This window comes from Scyliorhinus canicula, chromosome 4 (assembly GCF_902713615.1).
Source record: "Scyliorhinus canicula chromosome 4, sScyCan1.1, whole genome shotgun sequence".
Classification (NCBI taxonomy): Eukaryota; Metazoa; Chordata; class Chondrichthyes; order Carcharhiniformes; family Scyliorhinidae; genus Scyliorhinus; species Scyliorhinus canicula.
This window is the reverse complement of record NC_052149.1, coordinates 68838855-68859375: the sequence shown is the minus strand read 5'-3', so window position 1 is coordinate 68859375 and position 20521 is coordinate 68838855. Positions and strand designations below refer to the sequence as shown.

The 20521-nt window shown below is 41.9% G+C and overlaps 1 protein-coding gene across 3 annotated transcripts in view; it reads left to right on the top strand.

Annotated features, from left to right (window-relative positions):
• Positions 1-18396, top strand: part of srsf11 (serine and arginine rich splicing factor 11) — a 36518-nt gene extending 18122 nt beyond the window's left edge. For all 3 annotated transcript variants that reach the window (XM_038794401.1, XM_038794403.1, XM_038794402.1), the window contains 8 exons: positions 8198-8244; positions 8952-9079; positions 10750-10831; positions 15539-15667; positions 15848-15931; positions 16658-16771; positions 17174-17327; positions 17497-18396. In XM_038794401.1, the coding sequence (XP_038650329.1) occupies positions 8198-8244; positions 8952-9079; positions 10750-10831; positions 15539-15667; positions 15848-15931; positions 16658-16771; positions 17174-17327; positions 17497-17700 (942 nt within the window). In that variant the 3' untranslated portion in view covers positions 17701-18396. The remainder of the gene's footprint in view (positions 1-8197; positions 8245-8951; positions 9080-10749; positions 10832-15538; positions 15668-15847; positions 15932-16657; positions 16772-17173; positions 17328-17496) is intronic.
• Positions 18397-20521: the final 2125 nt, after the last annotated feature.

The following is a 20521-nucleotide window of genomic DNA, read 5'->3' as shown; positions in this document are numbered from 1 at the left end:
TGGAGAATCGAACAAGGATTTGTGGACTGGGTTAGACTGTTGTACAAAGCTCCAAAAGCAAGTATCTCTACTAATGGGGTGAACTCTTAGCATTTCAATTTGCAACGCAGAAAGAAGCAAGGGTGTCCACTCTCTTTGCCGTTGCAGTTGAGCCTTTGGCAATGGCTCTTTGGGTGTCTGGAGAATGAAAGGGTATTGGGGGAGAAGGGGTGGGAGGGGGAGAAGAGAGTGGAGCACCGACTCTCTTTATACATGGATGACCTGTTGTACGTTTCTAATCCCATGGAGTCATTTGACTGGATTCTTTTTTTTTTAAATAAAAATAAAGTTAGAGTACCCAATTAATTTTTGCCAATTTAACGTGGCCAATCCACCTACCCTGCACATCTTTGGCTTGTGGGGGCGAAACCCACGCAAACACTGGGAGAATATGCAAATTCCACACTGACCCAGAGCCGGGATCGAACCTGGGACCTCGGCACCGTAAGGCAGCAGACCATTGCGCCACCATGCTGCCGCATTTGACTGGATTCTGAGTGAGTTTGGCTTCTTCTCCGGATAAAGTTTAATGCGGCGAAGAGCGAGATGTTCCTGATCTCCGGAGGACAAGAGGGCCGTTTGCGTGGGCTCCTGTTTCGCTTGGCAAGAAAGAGCTTTCACTCTGGGGGTTCAGGTGGCACGTGACTGGGTTCAGCTTCACAAGTTAAATCTGGCAAATGTAGTGGAGGGGATGAAAGAGGAGTTTAAAGATGGGGCAGTCTGCTGCTATCCCTATCCAGGAGAGTCCAGACAATAAAGATGGTGATCCTGCCGAAGTACCTTTTGGTATTCCAGAATCTCCCAATCTTTCTGCCCAAATTTGTTTTCTAGAAACGTCAATAGGCTTATTTGTGTGGGTGGCAGGATTCCACAAATTAAGAGTTTATCTGGAGAGGGGTAGGCGGGGTGTGGCCTGGCTGTCCCTAATTTGCAGAGTTAGTCCTGGGCTGCCAATATTGTCATGGTCCAGAAATGGGTGTTAGATCAAGGTGGGTGTGGTACAGGGAGGAGGTCTCGTGTAGGGAGACCTCCTTAAGGGCATTGGCTTCAGCTCCTCGACCATTCTCACTGAGTAGGTACTCATAAAATCCAGTGGTAGCTTCCACTTTGAGGGTGTGGAATCAGTGCTGGCTACATTTTGGCGTGGAGGGCATGTACAGAAAGGTCCCGATTTGTGGTCGTAGATTTGACCTAGCAAGATTAGATGCCAGGTTTAAGGAGTTGGGACCCTTTGGGGATCAAATACTTCGAGGACCTGTTTCTGGGTGGCAAGTTTGCGGACCTAACTGAGCTGTTGGAGGCTTACTAGTTGCCAAGTGATAATGAATTCAAATATCTCCAAATAAGGGCCTCTCAGTAAAGAAGTGGGTTCGTTCCCAATGTTGCCACCCGTGGGTCTACAGGACAGGCTCCTCTCGGAGAATGATATTGGGGAAGGCAAGATCTCCAATGTGTACGCAAGGTTGGCCTGGAAGGAGGAGGTTTCTATGGTTCCATGGCAAAAATGGAAAGAGGAATTGGGAGGCACGGTGAGGTTAGCTTTGGGAAGCACTGTGTAGGATTAACGCATCCTTGTTTAGCGCTAGATTTAGTCTTATTCAGCTTAAAGTTGTACATAGATAAGTACGACAAAGGCAAGGCTGTGCTGATTCTTCCCAGAAGTGGTTGATCAGTTAGTATGATGTGCCAGGTCTCCTGTGAATCATGCCCACATGTTTGATCCTGTGCAAAATTGGTGGGGTTCTGGGAAGGAGTCACAGATGCATTGTCTCAAGTAGTGGGAATGGTGGTCATGCCTTCTCCATGAGTAGTGATTTTTGGAGTTTCGAAGGATCTGGTATTTCGGTGGGGAAGGAGGCCAATGTTGTGGCTTTCGCCTCCTTGCTAGCCCGAAGGGGAATTTTGCTAAATTGGTGGTCCTCGGATCCACCAAGTATCAGGTCATGGGTGGACCTTGCTGAGTTTCTTCATTTGGAGAGAATTAAGTTTGCCATTAGAGGTGTGGACGAGGGGGTTCTTCGTGAGATGGAAGCTGGTCATTGTCTTTTTCAAAAAGTATTAGAATGTCAATGGGGAGGGGGGCGTGGGGAAGGAGTAGGGTGGAGTACAGTAACTATTGGCTATTATGGGGTGGGGGTACTTTATTTTGTTTAATTTTTTCTGGGCGTGTAGCTGATATATTTGTGTATATATGGGGATTTTTCTGATGTGTTATACTGCTATCGCGTTATTTGGAGTGTTTGCCATTATTTTATTGGCTTCCCATTTTTGTATTTTCTGGATGTACCTCCAATAAATTATCTTTTAAAATTAAAAAAAAATAAGAGGCTAATTATATTATGTGATTTCAACTTTCCCAACATTAATTGGGATAGTCACTGTGTTAAGGGCTTGGATGGAGTGGAGTTCTTAAATGTGTACAGGAAAAACTGTTAGCTCAATATGTAGTGGGTCCAACCAGGGACGGTGCAGTGCTGGACCTAATTCTGTGGAATGAAGCCAGGCAGGTCGTTGATGTGATGGTGGGTGGGCATTTTGATGATATTGACCATAGCATGGTTCAATTTAAGTTTGTTATGGGCAAGTTGGAAAAAAAAGTTGCGGATTGGGGGAGAACGGATTTTAGTTGATTAAGGCAGGATCTTGCCACGGTGGACTTGAAAGAGATACTTATGGGGAAATCAACAGAAGAGCAGTGGGGGGTGACGTTCAAAAAGGAAATGGGGAGCGTACAGGTCCAACATGTTCCCTCTAGAGTAATAGGAAAGAGTAACATTAACCCAGAGAACCATAGATGACCAGAGACATTCAGGATACGATGAGAAGTAAAACAGGTTTTAATAAGTACAAGGGGAGCAAATCAGCGGTGGCTTCAGTGGAGTACAGGAAGTGTAAGATGGAGTTTTGAGAAAGCAATTAGGAGAGCAAAGAGGGGATTTGCAAAAGCTCTGGCTGGTAAAAGTAGGGAAAACCCCAAGATATTCCTTCTATAAGTATATCAATGGGAACAGGATAAGCAGGGAAAGAGTAGGGACCAACAGTGAAATCTCTGGGTGGAGCCAGAGGACATTGGTAGGGTGTTGAACGAATACTTCATATCTGTCGTCTTCAAAGAGAATGAGGAGGTAGATATAGAACCCGGGAGAGAGACTGAGGTTCCTGAGCAAATTGTCATAAATGGTGACCAGGTGTTGGCAGGCTTACAAGTGGACAAATCTCCAAGCCCGGATGAATTGTGTCCGAGGATGCTGTGGGAAGTGAGGGAGGAGACTGCAGGGGCTATGACTGACCCAAATTTTTAATTCCTCTGACCTCCGGGGAAGACTGGAGAGCAGCTTATGTGGTCCCACTATCTAAAAAAGGTTGCAGAGATAAGCTCGGGAATTACAGACCAGTGAGTCTCGTGTCCGTGGTGGGGAAACTATTGGAGAAAATTCTAAATAAGAGTATCTGTTTCCACTTGGAGAGGCAAGGATTGATTGGGGATAGTCAGCATGGTTTTGTCAGAGGGAGGACATGCCTAACAAATTGGATTACATTTTTTGAGCAGGTGCGCAGGTGATCAAAGTCACATTGATTTCAGCAAAAGCCTTTGACAAGGTCCCACAAGGGAGACTTGTAAAGAAGGCAAATGTACAGGGGAAAAAGGGTATATTGAAAACTGGCTTTGCTGTAGGAGACCGGATGATGACAGACAGCTGCTTTTGTTTCCAGTGGAGTACTATAGGGATCTGCTGGGTCCCCAATTGCTTGTCATTTATATAAATCATGTTAAAGTCCAAGTTTGTTTTGAATCACTAGCTTTCGGAGTGCAGCTTCTTCATCGGGTGATTCACCTGATGAAGGAGCTGCGCTCCGAAAGCTAGTGATTCGAAACAAACCTGTTGGACTTTAACCTGGTGTAAGACTCCTTACTGTGCCCACCCCAGTCCAACGCTGGCATCTGCACAAAATTTATATAAATTACATAGTTGACTAAGTGGTGGATAGAATCAGTAAATTTGCAGATAACACAAAGATTGGCTGGGTGGTTAATAAGTGAGACTGAGTGTCTTGGGTTACAGGAAGATATAGACAGGGTGGTCAAATGGGCAGAAATGTGGCTGATGGACTATAATCCTGAAAAATGTGAGGTGTAATTTGACAAGCAAGTATTCAATGAATGGCATGGCACTGGGAAGTTCTGAGGAACCAGGGGATCTTGGTGTGTTTGTCCATGGATCTCTGAAGGCAGAAGACCAGATTAATAGTGGTGAAAAAGGCATATGGGTCACTTGCGTTTATCAATCAAGACATAGATTACAGAAGCACAGAGGTCATGTTGGAGTTGGTATAGAGAGGCCACAGCTGGTGTACTGTGTCCAATTCTGGTTGCTACATTCTAGGAAGGATGTGATTGCACTGGAGGGTGTACAGAGGTGATTCATCAGGATGTTGCCTGGCATATGGAACATATTAAGTTGTGAAGCGAGGTTGGATAAGCTTGAGTTGTTTTCACTGGAGGAGAAAAGATTGAGAGGCGACTTGATTGAGGTGTCCAAGATTGAGGAGCATGGCCAGGGTGGATAGGGAGCAGCTGTTCCCCGGAGTTGAAGGGTCAGTTATGAGGGGACACCCAGGTCAGGGGCAGGAGGTTGAGAGGGGATTTGAGTAACCCAGAGAGTGATGATGGTCTGGAATGCACTTCCTGGGAGGGTGGTAGAGGCGGGTTGCCTCACATCCTTTAAGAAATACCTGGATGAACATTCAAGCCTATGGGCCAAGTGCTGGCAAATGGGATTAGGTAGGCAGGTCAGGTGTTTTTCGGGCATCTGCATACTCGATGGGCCTCTTCTGTGCTATATTATTCTGAGTACTTCCAAGTTTCATGCTTCTAATGGAACTGGTTTCTCAATGACATGTTAATCGGCAATGTCATTTCTTAGTATTTGTGCTTTAGATCCACTGATCTTCCACTTCAGCTGTATTTTTCCACCCAACTGCACAGTGCATCCAGATGTGAACAGTGGGATTTGTGATGTTGTACTGTTCTTTGAATTTAGCTGTTGAACTAACTCATTCAGAATAACAGGAAAGTCACTACAATTGTTCACAGAATTTACTGGATTTTGGAGGAAAAATTAGCCTAGCCACCCCCTCCTTATTATGCTGTGAAATAGGTGACAATACAAATCAAATGTAATCGAGTCTTTTCTAGCTATATCTATGCATATATTAGGAATTAGGAACACCGTCACAAATACATTCACAGGCTACATGGCCCCCTTACATTAAGCCCTGGCCAACACACCCTCCCATAGTTGCTTAACATTAACCCCAAGATGTAGAACCCACGTTAGGAGAGGGTAATCTAAAAATCTCTTAATTTTTTATAAAATTATCTTTTGTCATTTTTAATGGAAGGAGTGATGCTGAAAAGTTGATAATCCTATCCGACACAGTCTCCTCTTTCCCCCAAACACACACCCACTCTCATACAAAAACCTCTCTCTCTCGTGCTCCCCCTGTGCACGCAGCCCCTCTCGTGCACCGAGTCCTGCCCTGCCTGAGTTGTCGCTGCTGACTTCTGACTCTCAACTTTGTTCTCATCTACTCCTGCTGGCTCATCGTTGATCTTTGGCATTGGCCTGCACCTTTATGCCCAGCAACAGTGAGGCCGAATACATCAAATGGGCCAATCAGAACAAGGCCTCTCAAAATGCTGAATGCTGATGGACTAAATTCTCAGTCTATGAGCATCCAGGGTTCCAAGGGGTATTGGTCTATTTGTTTATTTAGAAATCTATGCTGCAACTTGGCGTTTGCCAGTCGCAAGGCAACCGCCAGCATCATGGACCCTGGCGGTCCGCAGACCCCAGTTTGGGAACCCCTGCACTATATGCATCACAGGAAAAAGGTTGCAAAGAGCTATTTAATGCAATGTGACAGGACATGCCAAATAAATCAGCACTCGCACTACACAGTGCCAGGCATTTTGATCTTCTGCCAATGACATTCAGTGTTGTTAACATTACTGAGCCCTGGGGTGAAGGATTTAGATCATAGAATTTACAGTGCAGAAGGAGGCCATTTGGCCCATCGAGTCTGCACCGGCTCCTGGAAAGAGCACCCTACCCTGGGTTAACACCTCCACCCTATCCCCATATTAAACATACAAGATTCTGAGGGGACGCAGTGGTTAGCACTTCTGCATCACAGCTCCAGGGACCTGGGTTCAATTCCGGTGTCGGGTGCCTGTCTGTGTGGAGTTCCCTCCGGGTGCTCTGGTTTCCTCCCACAGTCCAAAGATGTGCAGGTTAGGTGAATCCGCCATGCTAAATTGCCCCTTAGTGCCCAATGGGTTAGTTGGGAATGCTGGGTTACAGCAATAGGTTGGAGGCGTGGGCTTAAGTAGGGTGCTCTTTCCAAGGGCTGTTGTAAACTTGATGGGCCGATGGCCTCCTTCTGCACTGTAAATTTTGTGATTTACAGGATAACTGCTGAATGGATGATTCATTATGGGGGAATCTAGAACTGGAGTGGGGAGGGGGGCGCAGACACTGTTTGAAGATGAGGGGTCTTCCATTCAATATGGAAACGAGGAGTAATTTCTTCTCTCTGGCATTAGCGTTTGCAATCAGTAGTGGAGGGTGAGTCACTTAATATCTTGAAGACCGAGTTGAGACTGATTTTTGATTCCCAAGCATGTAAAGGGTTTTTGGGAACAGGTGAGAGTGTTGTTACGGTCACGTTGGTTCAGTTGCACTCTTACTGAATGGTGAAGCAGGCTCCAAGGACTGAGTGGTCTACTCTTAATTCTTAGGTTCTTCTGTATCATCCCACTATCAATATCCTAGGCATTATTATTGACGAGAAACTGAAATGGATCCGCCACAATAATACTGTGGTTACAAGAGTAGGTCAGAGGCTGGGAATTTTGTAGCAGGTAACTTGCCCGATTCACTAAAGTCTGTCCACCATCTCTAAGGCAAAAATCAGGAGTGTGATGGGATACACTCTACTTGCCTGGATGAGTGCAGCTCCAACAATAATCCAGAAATTTGACACCGTCCAGGGCAGAGCAGCTCTCTTGAGTGGCATTCCATCTCCTCAGCTATTCAGTCCCTCTGACTCAATGGCAGAAGTGTGTACTACATACAAGGTGCGCTGAAACTGACAATTAAATCTCCTTGGTCAAACCCACAACATCTAGCACCTTAAGCACAAGGATTAGTAGGTGCATCTACATGTTCCGCACCAAACCACGTACTGACTTGGAATCATATTACTATTCTTTCAAAGTTGCTGGGTCAAAATCCTTGAACTCCCTCCCAACATCACTGTTGAGTGTACCTACAGCACATTGACTGCAGTAGTTCAAGAAGGCAGCTCACTATCGCCGTCTGGAGGACAATTTAGGATGGGTAACAAATCTGGCCTTGCCACTGATGCCCACATTCCATGAAAGAATTAAAAAGTTGATCTGTAATCTCCAACTGCCTGTGTCCTTAGAGTTGCACAGTACCTATTATTGCATTTGTGGGAGTTCAATGTGTATTGTTTCCATGCCGTGCTGAAAAGTCAACCAACAACTGGGCTATAAATTCTGTTACTGTAAATGAAACATTTTAAAGAAAACTGGAAAACATAAAATATCACTTATCTGGGAAAGTGATTAATAAGTTTTCAGTGGATATTGAAATCTAATTATTGTGAGGTAGGTATCTTGTATCATGAAGTTTCCACTTGCTTATTCCTGATGTGTTCACGTGAGGCTTTAATAAGTGGAATAAATTTTAAATTGGATCTGTGCTTTGAACCTATAAAGACTTGACTACAATTTGAAGTCGTATAGGCTTTGCTTCTTTCAGCCTCGTCCTTTTTTGGTCTCCTGTGAGGTGGTATGAAACTTGACACCATCTGAGTAAATTTGCGAACCACTGATTTGTGTAGTCCATGCTTCTATAGTGACAAACGTAAATTTTCCAAAGCCAGTGCAGAGGAGAAAACTACCATTACAGCAAATGGGAAGCATTGAGGTAGAAACTTTGAATAAAGGATTTTATCAGGAATTTGTGCCAAGAGCTGGAGATAAGTCTAGATTGGTAAACTTTTATTTTCAAAGTACACTGATAAATAGTTTGTATTTCCATGTAGTAATGTTTATTTTTGTGTTCAGGTTACAGCAGATCAGCTTTTAAAGCTCATCACTCAAGTTGATCCAAAGTAAGTGATAAAATTATTTTTATTGTTTTTTTTTCTTCTAAACATCCCAGTATGTTCCAGGTCATTACGACTCACAATTGAAAACGGTGTCCTTCATTCCTCCCTGCATCTCTTGCCCAAATATTTAAATGTGTTCCCAGTTGTAAGATCAGACAATAACAACATTTTTTCATCTGTCATGCTTGTATGCTCCCATCAAGTTCCCCGTCCTGCTGCTTTGCTCCAAGAAGAATGACCCCAACTTTCCAAACTTAATCCCTGCACCCTCTTAAGGATCCCTACGTTCAGACTGGATGGAGTTGAGCAGCTTGTATGACCCACTAATAGTTCTATCAAAGCACACATGCCTGAAAAAGGACAAACGTCACTTTGATTAGTGAATGGGGACACACGTCCCAGCTAGATGGCCATAAGACAGCACTGTTCAAACTTGTAAGCAGGAGAATGATGTGGTCAATTTGGAAACTTAATGCTATTTAGCTTCTAGAGAAGTAATTTAATGTTCTAAATCTGTTTACTGTTTGGAGAATCTTCCCTAGCTAATTAAGCGAAGGTGCTGAAACAAAACAACAGCTTTATTGTTTTATCCTGCCTTCCTTTTCAAGTGTTTGTGAATTAAAAGCAACATGTAATTCTTAATCAGATCAGATTTTCCAAAAATAAGTTTTGGCTTGAGAGCTGCACTGTGTATGCATTCTTTTCCTCAGGTTAAACCATGCAGCTGGTGCCATTGTGAGTCCAGCCTTGAAATCAGACACCTCTTCAAAGGATATCGAAGAAGCAATGAAGAGAGTTAAAGAAGCACAGTCATTGATCTCAGCAGCTATAGAAACTGGTAATATATTAATATTTGATTATATCTGATATTAGTAATTTATATAGCTTAGATTTTGGTGCTGTAGAGCCACGTTTGCCGTGTGTTCAATTTTGTATAATAGAGCAATATCCATATTGTGCTCATAATGTGGAAATGGTTTGATATACAAGTCCTTTGTGTAGTAACAATGAACAATACAGTGCAGGAACAGACCCTTCGGCCCTCCAAGCCTGTATCGGTCATGATACCAGCCTTTGCCAAAACCCTCGGCACTTCCTTGTGCCGTATCCCTCTATACCCATCCTATCCATGTGTTTGTCAAGGTGCCTTTTGAACGTCGTAATGTATCTGCCTCCACAATCCAGGCACTCGCCACCCTCTGCGTAAAAAGCTTGTCTCGTACATCTCTAAACTTTGGCCCACGGACCTTAAACCTATGCCCACTGGTAACTGACCCCTCCACCTGGGGAAAGAGTGCCTGCCCATCCACTCTATCCATGCTCCTCATAATTTTGTAGACCTCTATCAGGTCACCCCTCAACCTCTGTCTTTCTAATGAAAACAGTCTGAGTCTATTCAGCCTTTCCACATAGCTAACATCCTCCAGGCCAGGCAACATCCTGGTAAACCACCACTGCACCCTCTCCAAAGCCTCCACATCCTTCTAGTAGTGTGGCGACCAGAATTGTGCGCAATATTCCAAGTGCGGCCTTACCAAGATTCTGTACAAGTGTAGCATGACTTGCCAGCTTTTATACTCGGTGCCCCATCTAATGACGGCAAGCATTCCGTATGCTTTATTGACTACCTTGTCCACATGTGTGTTACCACCTCCTGCACACCCAGATCTCACTGACTTTCTATAATGCTAAGAGTTTTGCAATTTATGGTATATTTCCCCTCTATGTTGGACCTAGCAAAATGCATTACCCCACATTTGTCCGGATTAAACTCTGTGCCATTTATCTGCCCAAGTCTCCAACCGATCTATGTCCTGCTGTATCTCCTGACAAACCTCAACACTATCTTCCACTCCACCAACCTTGGTGTCATTCGCGAACTTGCTAATCACGTTTTGATTGTGCTTTTGGTAAATTGAGCAACAGTTCTTTCAATTAAATTAATTTTATCATCAAAGCTCTCATCTTGATAGTAATAACTATAGGTGCATTACTGGTCAGTAAAGTAAGTTAATTTCTTTTATATTTGAATAGAGTGGTTAGATAACTGAAAGTGACATGTAGTCAATATTTTTACAACTAACCGCACTCTTTAATTCACTATGTTGGCATAGACATTTTGGGTTTCTGTTTTGTGAATGGAACTACAGCCAATTGGTAACAATAACACACTTAGTTAATGTCAACAGCAATGCAACAAAAATGACGCTTCATAATTTCCAAGTAATTCCATGCTTTTTGGCAGGGTCGTCATTAAAAATTTAGCAAGTGATGTAAAACAAAAACTAAGTTCTTAGCATACAAAGAGTCAACACGTTGGATTGTTTCAGGTATTAGTTTACCCTTTTTATTAGATCACTAATACAAATCAATGTGCTTTCTCTTGACTGTAACCACAGTTTTTAATTTGCGTTAATGCGTTTCTGTTCTCAAAGCAAAACAGCAATGGCTTTGTATATTTTTTTGTTACTTTTGAATTCTACCAATACTTTGGCTTTCTTATTTCAGACAAAAAGGATGACAAAAGGAAACATTCTCGATCGAGGTCTCGTTCACGTAGACGACGGTCTCGTTCCCGGTCGAGGCATAGGTGAGAATAAGGGAAATGTTCCCGTTTCATTTGAAGATTTTGTTGGAAATGGGTGATGATTTGGATAAGCGATTTGACACCTTGTAGTAATTCAAGAAATTTAATGTAATTTGCTTTCAGTTTACTGAAATTCATGCTGAAAATTCAACTTTCTACCATCAAATCCATTTCCCTACTGATGTGCAAAATTAGAAATGTTTGACCTGCAAAGGGCCTATTGTTTTCAATAATACACCAAGCAGGTATGAAGTTGGTGGCAGGGAAGCTTGCGTAGAACGATGGAATGCATAGGTGGACCGGGGTGGGGAAGAAGGTGCGTAGGAGAATAAGATATTGATGTATTTTACGGACACTGTTAGATTTGCTTGGGTACAGGCAATATTGAGGCTTGGGTGCAGAAATGAACTGGCCAGCAGTCATAGGAACAAATAACAGTGCAAAATTGAGTGAGTCCTGCATTGAGTTTCAGGAGCACAGGAGGAATTTAAAGGAGGAGGAATTTGAAGAAGCAAAACTTCATAGGTAGTAATCTCTGGTTATTGCCAAAGCCACACATTGAGTATAGAAATAGTTGCTAAGAAAGTTGAATATTGAAAGTACAGAGGGGCAGAAAGAACACATGGGGATAGGTTAGTGGCTAACAGGAAAGATAGCTCTGATTTTGTTTTTATACAGGCATACAAATAGTGAAAGGAAGATGGGACATAAAAGAGATATCCTTGTGGATGGAGTTGGCACAGTACTCGAATACTTGTGAATATGAGTGCATCTGTCAATTTAGAGTACAGGAGGAGATAATTACAATATCAGATTCAAAAACAGAGGAAGTTGTTAAATAATTCCTCAAAAGTAGAAAGGTTGTCTGATCTGGACAGGATGTGTCCTAGGTTACGGAGGGAAGAAAGTGTAAATTCGACAGGTTCTGGCCACAATTTTCTAGTCCCCCATAGATGAGTGATGACAAGCGGACTGAAGAATTTCCTGTGTCATACCCCTGTCTTTAAAATAAAGTAATTCTGCAACTACAGGGTACAAGAGGGTAGCCAGAGAAAGGGTTGGTCCATTCAAGGATATTCGAGGGAATCTATGTATGGAACCAGAGGAAATGGGGGAGATACTAAATGAATACTTTGCCTTTGTATTCACCAAAGAGAAGGTCTTGGTGGATGAGGATTATAGGGTAGAGTGTGTTGATATTCTGAATCATGTTGATATTAATAAAGAGGAGGTGTTGGGCATCTTAAAAAGCATTAAAGTATGCAAGTCCCCAGGGCCTGATGGGATGTACCCCAGAATACTGAGGCAGGCAAGGGAGGAAATTGCTGGGGCCTTGACAGTAATCTTTGGCTACTCTCCAGTCCTCTGGAACTTCACCTATAGCCTATGAGGGTACAATGTTGCTCCATTGTTTAAGAAGGGCAGCAGGGATAATCCAGGAAATTATAGGCCGGTGTGCTTTATGTCAGTGGTAGGGAAATTATTGGAAAAGATTCATAGAGGTAGGATTTGCTCACATTTGGAAACAAATTGACTTATTAGTGATGAACAGCATGGTTTTGTGAAGGGAAGGTTGTGCCTCACTAATTTGATCAAGTTTTCAAGGAAGTGACAAAGATGATAGATGAGGGAAAGGCAGTAAATGATATATACATGGACTTCAGTAAAGCCTTTGACAAGGTACCTCATGGTAGATTGGTACAAAAGGTGAAGTCACATGGGATCAGAGGAGAGCTTTCAAGTTGGATACAGAACTGGCTTGGGCACAGAAGACAGAGTGTTGCAGTAGAAGGGTGCTTTTCTGAATGGAAGGGCGTGACTAGCGGCATTCCCTGGGGCCTTTGTTGTTCGTGGTGTATATAAATGATTTGGAAGAAAATGTAGCTGGTCTGATTAGCAAGTTCGCAGACGACACAAAAATTGGTGGAATTGCGGATAGTGAAGAGGATTGTCAGAGGATACAGCAGGATATAAACTGGTTGGAGTCTTGGGCGGAGAAATGGCAGATTGAGTTTAATCTGAACAAGTGTGAGGTAATGCACTTTGGAATGTTCAATGCATGGAGGAATTACACAATAAATGGTAGAACTCTTGTGAGTACTGACAGGCAGAGAGATCTGGGCATGCATGTCCACCGATCACAAAGTGGCAACGCATTTGGATAAGGTGGTCAAGAAGAAAATGGCATGCTGTCCTTCATCGGTCGAGGCATTGAATATAAAAATTAGCACATCGTGTTGCAGCTGTACAGGACCTTAGTTAGGCCTCATTTGGAATATTGTGTACAATTCTGGTTGCCACACTATCAGAAGGATGTGGCTGCTTTGGAGAAGTTACAGAAACGGTTTACTAGGATGTTGCCTGGTATGGAGGGCATTAGCTATGAGGAGAGGTTAGATAAACTCGGTCTGTTCTCACTGGAGGTTGAGAGGCGACTTGATAAGAAATCTACAAGATTGAGTGGCATGGGCAGAGTGAATAGTCATGCTCTTTCCTATGGTAGGAAAGTCAAATACATGGGGACACAGGTTTAAAGTGCGTGGGGAAAAGTTTAGAACAGATGTGCGAGGCAAGTTTTCTTTTTACACAGAGGCTGGTAAATATATGGGACACGCTGCCTGAGGAGGTGGGGGAACAGGAACGATAGCGGCATTTAAGGGTCATCTAGACAAGCCTATGTATAGGGTAAGGGACATCTGGATCAATATATCAATAGGGTGGGAATGGAAGGATACGGGCTCCTAAGTGCATATGGTTTTAGTTTAGACAGGTACCATGATCGGCGCAGGCTTGGAGGGCCGGAGGGCCTGTTCCTGTGCTGTTTTGTTCTTCGTACAGACCACTGAGTCTATGATGGTGGGGAAACACAAGAGATTGTAATCTAGAATAAAATTAATTAACATTTTGAAAAGCGCGAGCTTAAAAACAAAAGTTCTTTGAAGCAACAGTGAGGATAGCACACTTCATATTGTGATTATGGATTTTCAACTTTTCAAATGAGCACAAAATTAATTTGAGCGCAAAATTGAAACCCGTAGCATTAAAAGGATTAACAGCATGGGTACAAAATTGGATACTGGCAAAAAATAGTAGTGGTGAATGGTTGTTTCTCTGACTGGGTGAAGTACACACTGGTGTCTCCCAGAAATGCTGTTTTTAAATATATGTTCATGATCTGGACTTGGCTATAAAGGGCATTTTGGTGGTAAGAATGAGTGGAGACGATGTAAACTGAAAAGTACAGTTTGTAGTATGGAGATCCATGACTATGTAGGTATACACATCTTTGAAGGCGGTAAATTAGAAAGCTATTGGAGTGCATTAAAGTACAAAAACAAAGTTGTTACGTTAAACCTTTTATGAAATACTGGCTGAACTTGTCTGGAATATTGGGTCCAATGGGCACCACATTGAGGCCTTTACAGGGTCTTAGTAAATAGAAAAGCAAGCGAGTGGGATATACAAATTGTATCATTCTGTGCTCTGTCACCTGGATTGTATAATAGTTAATTGATCCGTGCAGAGTATCAACAACTTTTTATACAATCTCAAGTTTCGCATTAGCCAAACTTTGTGGCATTTAATAGGTTTCCATGCTTGATTCCATTTTGACATGCTGCAAGAGTCTAGTCTGATGCACAGAAACTTGCCCTCAATGTTTGTGTATTCTAATTTCCCTGCACTGCACGCTTTCACAGTAGCAGACTCCGTATAGAACTTTATCCAGCTCCAGTTTTGCAGGCATTTGGCAAAGGCATTGCATTTCCATATTTTTCTCAAGATTGCATCTCAATCTACTCCACTTTAAGGTTTCTGAGGGTTTCCAACACCCACACGGTTTTTAAAAATCTGTACAAACATTTTTTTAAAATATATTGGAATGTCCAATTCTTTTTTCCAATTAAGAGGCAATTTAGTGTGACCAATTAACCTACCTTGCACCGCTTTTAGGGTTGTGGGGGTGAAAACCATGCAGACACGGGGAGAATGTGCAAACTCCACAAGGACAGTGGACCGGGATCTTGCCCTGGTCCTCGTTACTGTGAGGCAGCAGTGCTAACCATTGTACCACCATGCCACCCAAATCTGTACAAGTTTACATCTGCTATTTTTCTCTTATACTGCTGTTTCCATAAGGTACGTCCATCACAATTGGGCCTTTAGAAAAAACATGGATGAGATTCTGGAAGGTGTAGAGGAGGCATTAATGATGCGTGATGAGCTATTTCCACAATTACACTTTTTTTCTCTGGCTTTCTTTAGGATGCACACTTAAAACCCTTGTCATTGGGATACTTTTATATTTGAGTTACTGTAGTGTATAGCGTATTCCTCTTATGTAATGCCCTCCGTTAACTGTTCTAAATGTGTTTTAGTTTGACATCTCCGTTTCCATTCTTTCACTGAACCCCCAGCTCCACTAGAATATGTTTTGTACTCAGGTTATAATTAAGAACGGTTCGCTTGGAAGTCCTTTCATACAATAGCATTCCGCCTAACATAGCCTTTTCTGTCACACATGTTTGAAGTTCACACTGCAAAGTTTAACCCATTTGTAATGTTTAGTTTGTGCTTTATAATTTGTTTTAAGCAGTGATTTCTACTTTCCAGCTACTTCCGTCTTGATCCATTCTTTTAACCACAAGTTGTGTTGTTATATGATGGTGATGTAGGTTTATTTGTACTTGACACAGCATGTGTTTTTAATAGACGTTCCAGGAGCAGATCTAGAAGGCGTTCGCATTCAAAATCTAGGAGCAGGCGACGATCACGAAGTCCAAGACGAAGACGGTCACGCTCAAGAGAACGCAGGAGATCTAGAAGTATATCGAAGTCGAGGTTTGTAGCAAATTTGTTTGAATTTTTGATGTTTGTGTACACATTTTGTTTCGATTCTTCTGTTTCTGAATTAACATGGATTTTAAGGGGCTTCTTTGTATAGTTGTATTATTTAGCATAAATTTTGCAAGTTATAGAACCATTTAGCATAAATTTTATGTTTCCTGAATACATTTGTAGGGAAAAAAAGAAGGAAGAGAAAAAAAGATCAAAAACACCCCCCAAAAGCTACAGTACAGCCAGGCGGTCTCGCAGTCCTAGCAGGTATGCATTCAAGTGGGGCACTTCATGAAGAAAAATGCGAGGGGATATGTGGAGTAGAGAGAATGAGGATAGGTTTGCATTTCTTTCTCCAGCCTCCCATTATTCAATAGACCACTAAAGAAGTTTTAGAACTTCAAATGGAAAATAAGAAAATTAAGGGCAATGTCTTGTATTGCTCAATGGCGTATACCTTTGAACCTGTTTAGTGTGTATCAACATCTATTGTCCAGTTAGAAACAGAATTTTAATAATTTGTTGTACATTTGATGGAAATTGCCATATTTGTGCAGTTACAGGAGTCTTTGTGTTCATAGCATCCTTAGTGCAGAAGGAGGGCATTCAACCCATTGAATCTGCACCAACCCTCCGAAAGAGCACCCTACCTCGACCCAATCTCCCAGCACATCCCCGCAACCCCACCTCACTGAGGGGAGTTGCGGGGATGGAGCCCAAATGGAGAGTGAAATTCACTTGGAAACTGGGCTGCTGGTGTTAGTTCCTGTTATTTTTCCTTAGAACTTCACCGTTTGCTATTTTTATAGCAAGGTTTGTCTTTTCAAAAAACGTTGTTGCATGAACTTTTGACAGTTTTAAAAGTATGAACTGTGGAAACAAAGGAGGTCAATGGAAATAGTTGTTTTCTGCTTTTATGTGATACTTCATACAAGTGCAGGGTTATTATGCAACTGAAATGGAATGCTATAATTAAAATGTTCTCATTGACAGAGATAGAGAGCGAGAAAGAGAACGAAGGCGTAGAAGAAGTAGGACTGTTTCAAGATCCCCAAAGAAGTCAAGATCACCCAAGCGTAAACTGTCACGATCACCATCCCCAAGAAGGTAATTGTTTGAGACCTGGACTTTATTTTAAATTACTACTGTTAATAAACTGAACTATCTGTAGTTCATGTAAATATATTTTAATGAGCATTTATAATTTTTAGCATACTGCACAAGTTTCCAGGATCAATTCTGTTCTGAATAGAACACCAGTGTGCATGCACTTTGTCTCAAGTGGTAGCATTGTTGATTTAGTTCGAAGTTTCTGAATTGTTGTAGCACTTCAGCTTGTGATGTAGGCTGACACTTTAGTTCAGTATTATGTTTTCCAATGAAAGATTAAACCAAAGCCTTAACCTATTTGCTTTTCTTGTCCCCTCTCCTCATTTCTTTTTCCACAAAGAAACAAATTAAGCTTTTCCTTGTCTTAAGTAGATGATGTTGACCAACTTTATTTTTCAGGCACAAGAAAGAAAAGAAAAAGGACAAAGACCGAGACCGAAGCCGAGAAGTGGAGGAAAGGGAGAGATCGTCGAGCAAAAAGAAGAAGAGCAAAGACAAAGAGCGAGAGAAGGAGAGGGAGAAAAAAGCAGAGAGTGAAAAGGGAGATGTGAAGGTAAATCAGAAAGTGTACAGAATATTAGAAAAGGTATGACCTCCTTCCGTAAATTTGTACTGGCTCAAATCATTACTGTTCTGTGGGAGCGTGAGGTTCAAAATTTCAATTGGGTCGTTTTGATTTATTGAATTGGACAATGGTATTCAAAGTTTCCTACTTTATGCAGGTTACACGAGATTATGATGAAGAGGAACAAGGATATGACAGTGAAAAAGAAAGGAAGGAAGAGCAGAGAGTTTCTGAATCTGGAGTGTCCCCAAAACTGAAAGAGTTAGCACAACCAAGCGACAAAGAAAGTACAGATGTTGTTAAAGAGTCAAAGGTCAATGGCGATGACCACCATGAAGAAGACATGGACATGAGTGAATAAATTTAGTGAAAGCTGATTTATATTCCTAATGTGAAGTGATTATTTTTAGCAGTGCTTTCTGTCAGAATTGAAGTGTCGCCCTTCTGTTATATTTTCTACAATTAGAAAGTGGTGACCTTGGCACCTGCCTTGTTTAACACAGTTTGTGAAAGAGGTGGACAGATGACTTGGTTCAGGAAGTGAAACTGCACTTCTAATAACATCAGATTGGTGTGCCAGTAAGAAGCTTTTTCTGAAATGTATACAGGGATCTCCTTGACAAGAGTAGGAACCTCAGTAATGTGTAATATTTGTCTAAAGATACTCAACCAATACTGATGTAGATAGTTACATATCCTATGAGCCTTGTGACTGTAGATTTGAATTCATGTAGTTCACTGTTTATTTGGCTTTCTTAGTTTTAAGTGGCTTTGTCTGCTTTTGTATGTAGCTCTAATAAATAACGTACTTTGATATTCCCTGCTTTATCACTTGTGTATTGCACATTTTTCAAAGAGGCGGGCATCTGCACAAACTGGATTTAATGTGCAGCGTCTAAGGAAAATAGTTTTCTTTACCTTGATACTGACAAGTCTGTCAGTTTAGCAATTTTGGCTGCAGTATGTGCCATGGTCTTGTACAGTTTATGAAAACCATTTCTGTTTTACATGTGAGCTTTGATAATAAAAGCTATTTTAAAGCCTGTTATAGATCCTACTCTTTTTGTTTGGAACTTCTTTAGTCAGGCGTTCAAGAAGGTGTTCAATGTTTTGTAAAAACTTGAATTCAAATGCATCGGATGTGTGATGGAATATAATTTGTGAATCTGCTGTGAAGTGGATTGCGATTTTCATATTTAAACCAGTTATAAATAAAGAAAATACAAATTTAATTAAGTTTCTTACCCCATTTTGTTTGTTTCAAAGCTGCACTGGAGCAGCTTAACAGCTAGTCTGGCCAGCTGACTTTGCAAGCCACTTCCAATGCTGATTCTCTGCTTTCTGTCTTTCCTGGAGGTGTAAAATAATAGTTCGGTACAGTTTTGACTTTGTGCATTTTGGAAGATATTATCACTTGTCAGATTCTAATCGCACATGCTCACTTCCAGTAAGTGCCAACTTTTTCTCATCCCAAATTAGGTGCCAGTTGTCGCCTCATGTTTGGAGTTGAGAACACTATATAAACCAGTGATTGAATCTGGACCATTATTGATCTGTATTCAGTTGTAAGTGGCTGATATACTAGGGGAGCTTGCTGATCATTTTAATTAGCATTGCGAATTGTATTTTGTAGGGACTGAAGTAAGTGGTGTTCTCATTGGTGTTCAAGAAAGGAGGGAGCCATAAAAAAGGAAACTAAATATAAGATAGGTAGTTTAACGCCTGGCATTGGGGAAATGCTGGAGTCCATTATTAAATTAGTAGCAGCAGGACATTGTTTTGTGATTTGAATCGGTCAGGGTCAATGTAGCTTTGAGGGGGAGAAATTGTGTTTAACTAATTGTAGAGTTTTTTTGAGGATAAACAAGGGTCAATAACTGGGAACCAGTATCTGTTGTGTACCTGCATCCAGTAAGGTGCCAGGTAAAAGGTTATTACACAAGATGAGAGTTTAGGGGGCTGGGGTGATTTTTTTTTTTTTAGTATGGGTAGAGGGCTGGCCAACAGGATGGAGTCCAGAAAAATGACCCATTTTCTCAATGATAGACTTAACTAAAGAAGTGTGACGTATCAGTGCTAGGGTCCCATCTACTTATACACATATTAATGACTTGGACGAAGAGAACAACTATGTTGTAGCTAAATTTGTTGATTATATGAAGCTAGGTAGAAAAGCAAGTTAAGGGGGATATAAATTGCAGATCAGTTGAGTGACCAAAAAATTGACAATCTTTTATTGTCACAAGTTACTGTGAAACGACCCTAGTCGCCACATTCCGGTGCCTGTTCAGGTAAGCCGGCACGGAAATTGAATCCGCGCTGCTGGCCTTGTTCGGCATTGCAAACCAGCTGTCTAGCCTACTGAGCTAAACCGGCCTTGTAGTGATGTATAATGTTGGAAAATAAGATCCACTCTGGCAGAAATGCAGAATATTCAGACTGCAGAGGGACCAAGTGTCCTTTTACATGAGTCACATGCTGTAATTGGGCGGTGGGTTGAATGTTTGTCCTTATTGTAAGGGAGTTGGAGTATATAAGTCTTAGTGCAATTGTATGGGCCTTGTTTTGGTCACCTAACTTTTATCGGAAGCAATTTTAAAGGCTAATCCCTGTGATTAACATTTTGAGGGAAGATTGAGCAGTTGGGTCTATAGTTTGTGAAGTTTAGAAAAATGAGGTGATTTTATTGAAACCTAGGAATTGGAGGATAGATGCTGAGAGGGTGTTCCTCCTTCAAGGAATCTAAAACTAGGGCAGTTTCAAAATCCATTTAAGATGGAGATGAGGAACATATTCTGAGGGTTGGTAATGTCCCAGCGAGCAGTGAAGGCTGGGTTATCGAATATATTGAGGAGTTAACCTGGTAGCACTGGTTAGCACTCTTCACAGCGCCAGGGACCCGTGTTTGATTCCCAGCTTGGGTCACTGTCTGCAGAGTCTGCACATTCTCCCCATATCTGCATGGGCTTCCTCCGGGTGCTCCGGTTTCCTCCCAAAAGTCCCGAAAGATGTGCTGTTACTTGATTTGGACATTCTCAATTCTCTGTGTACCCGAGCAGGCAACGTAGTGTGGCGACTAGGGGACTTTCACAGTAACTTATTATTTATTTTGAGGAGAGTAAGGATATGGGGACAGGTGACAATCAAATTATTCACAATCTTTAGAATAAAATAAATTCGAG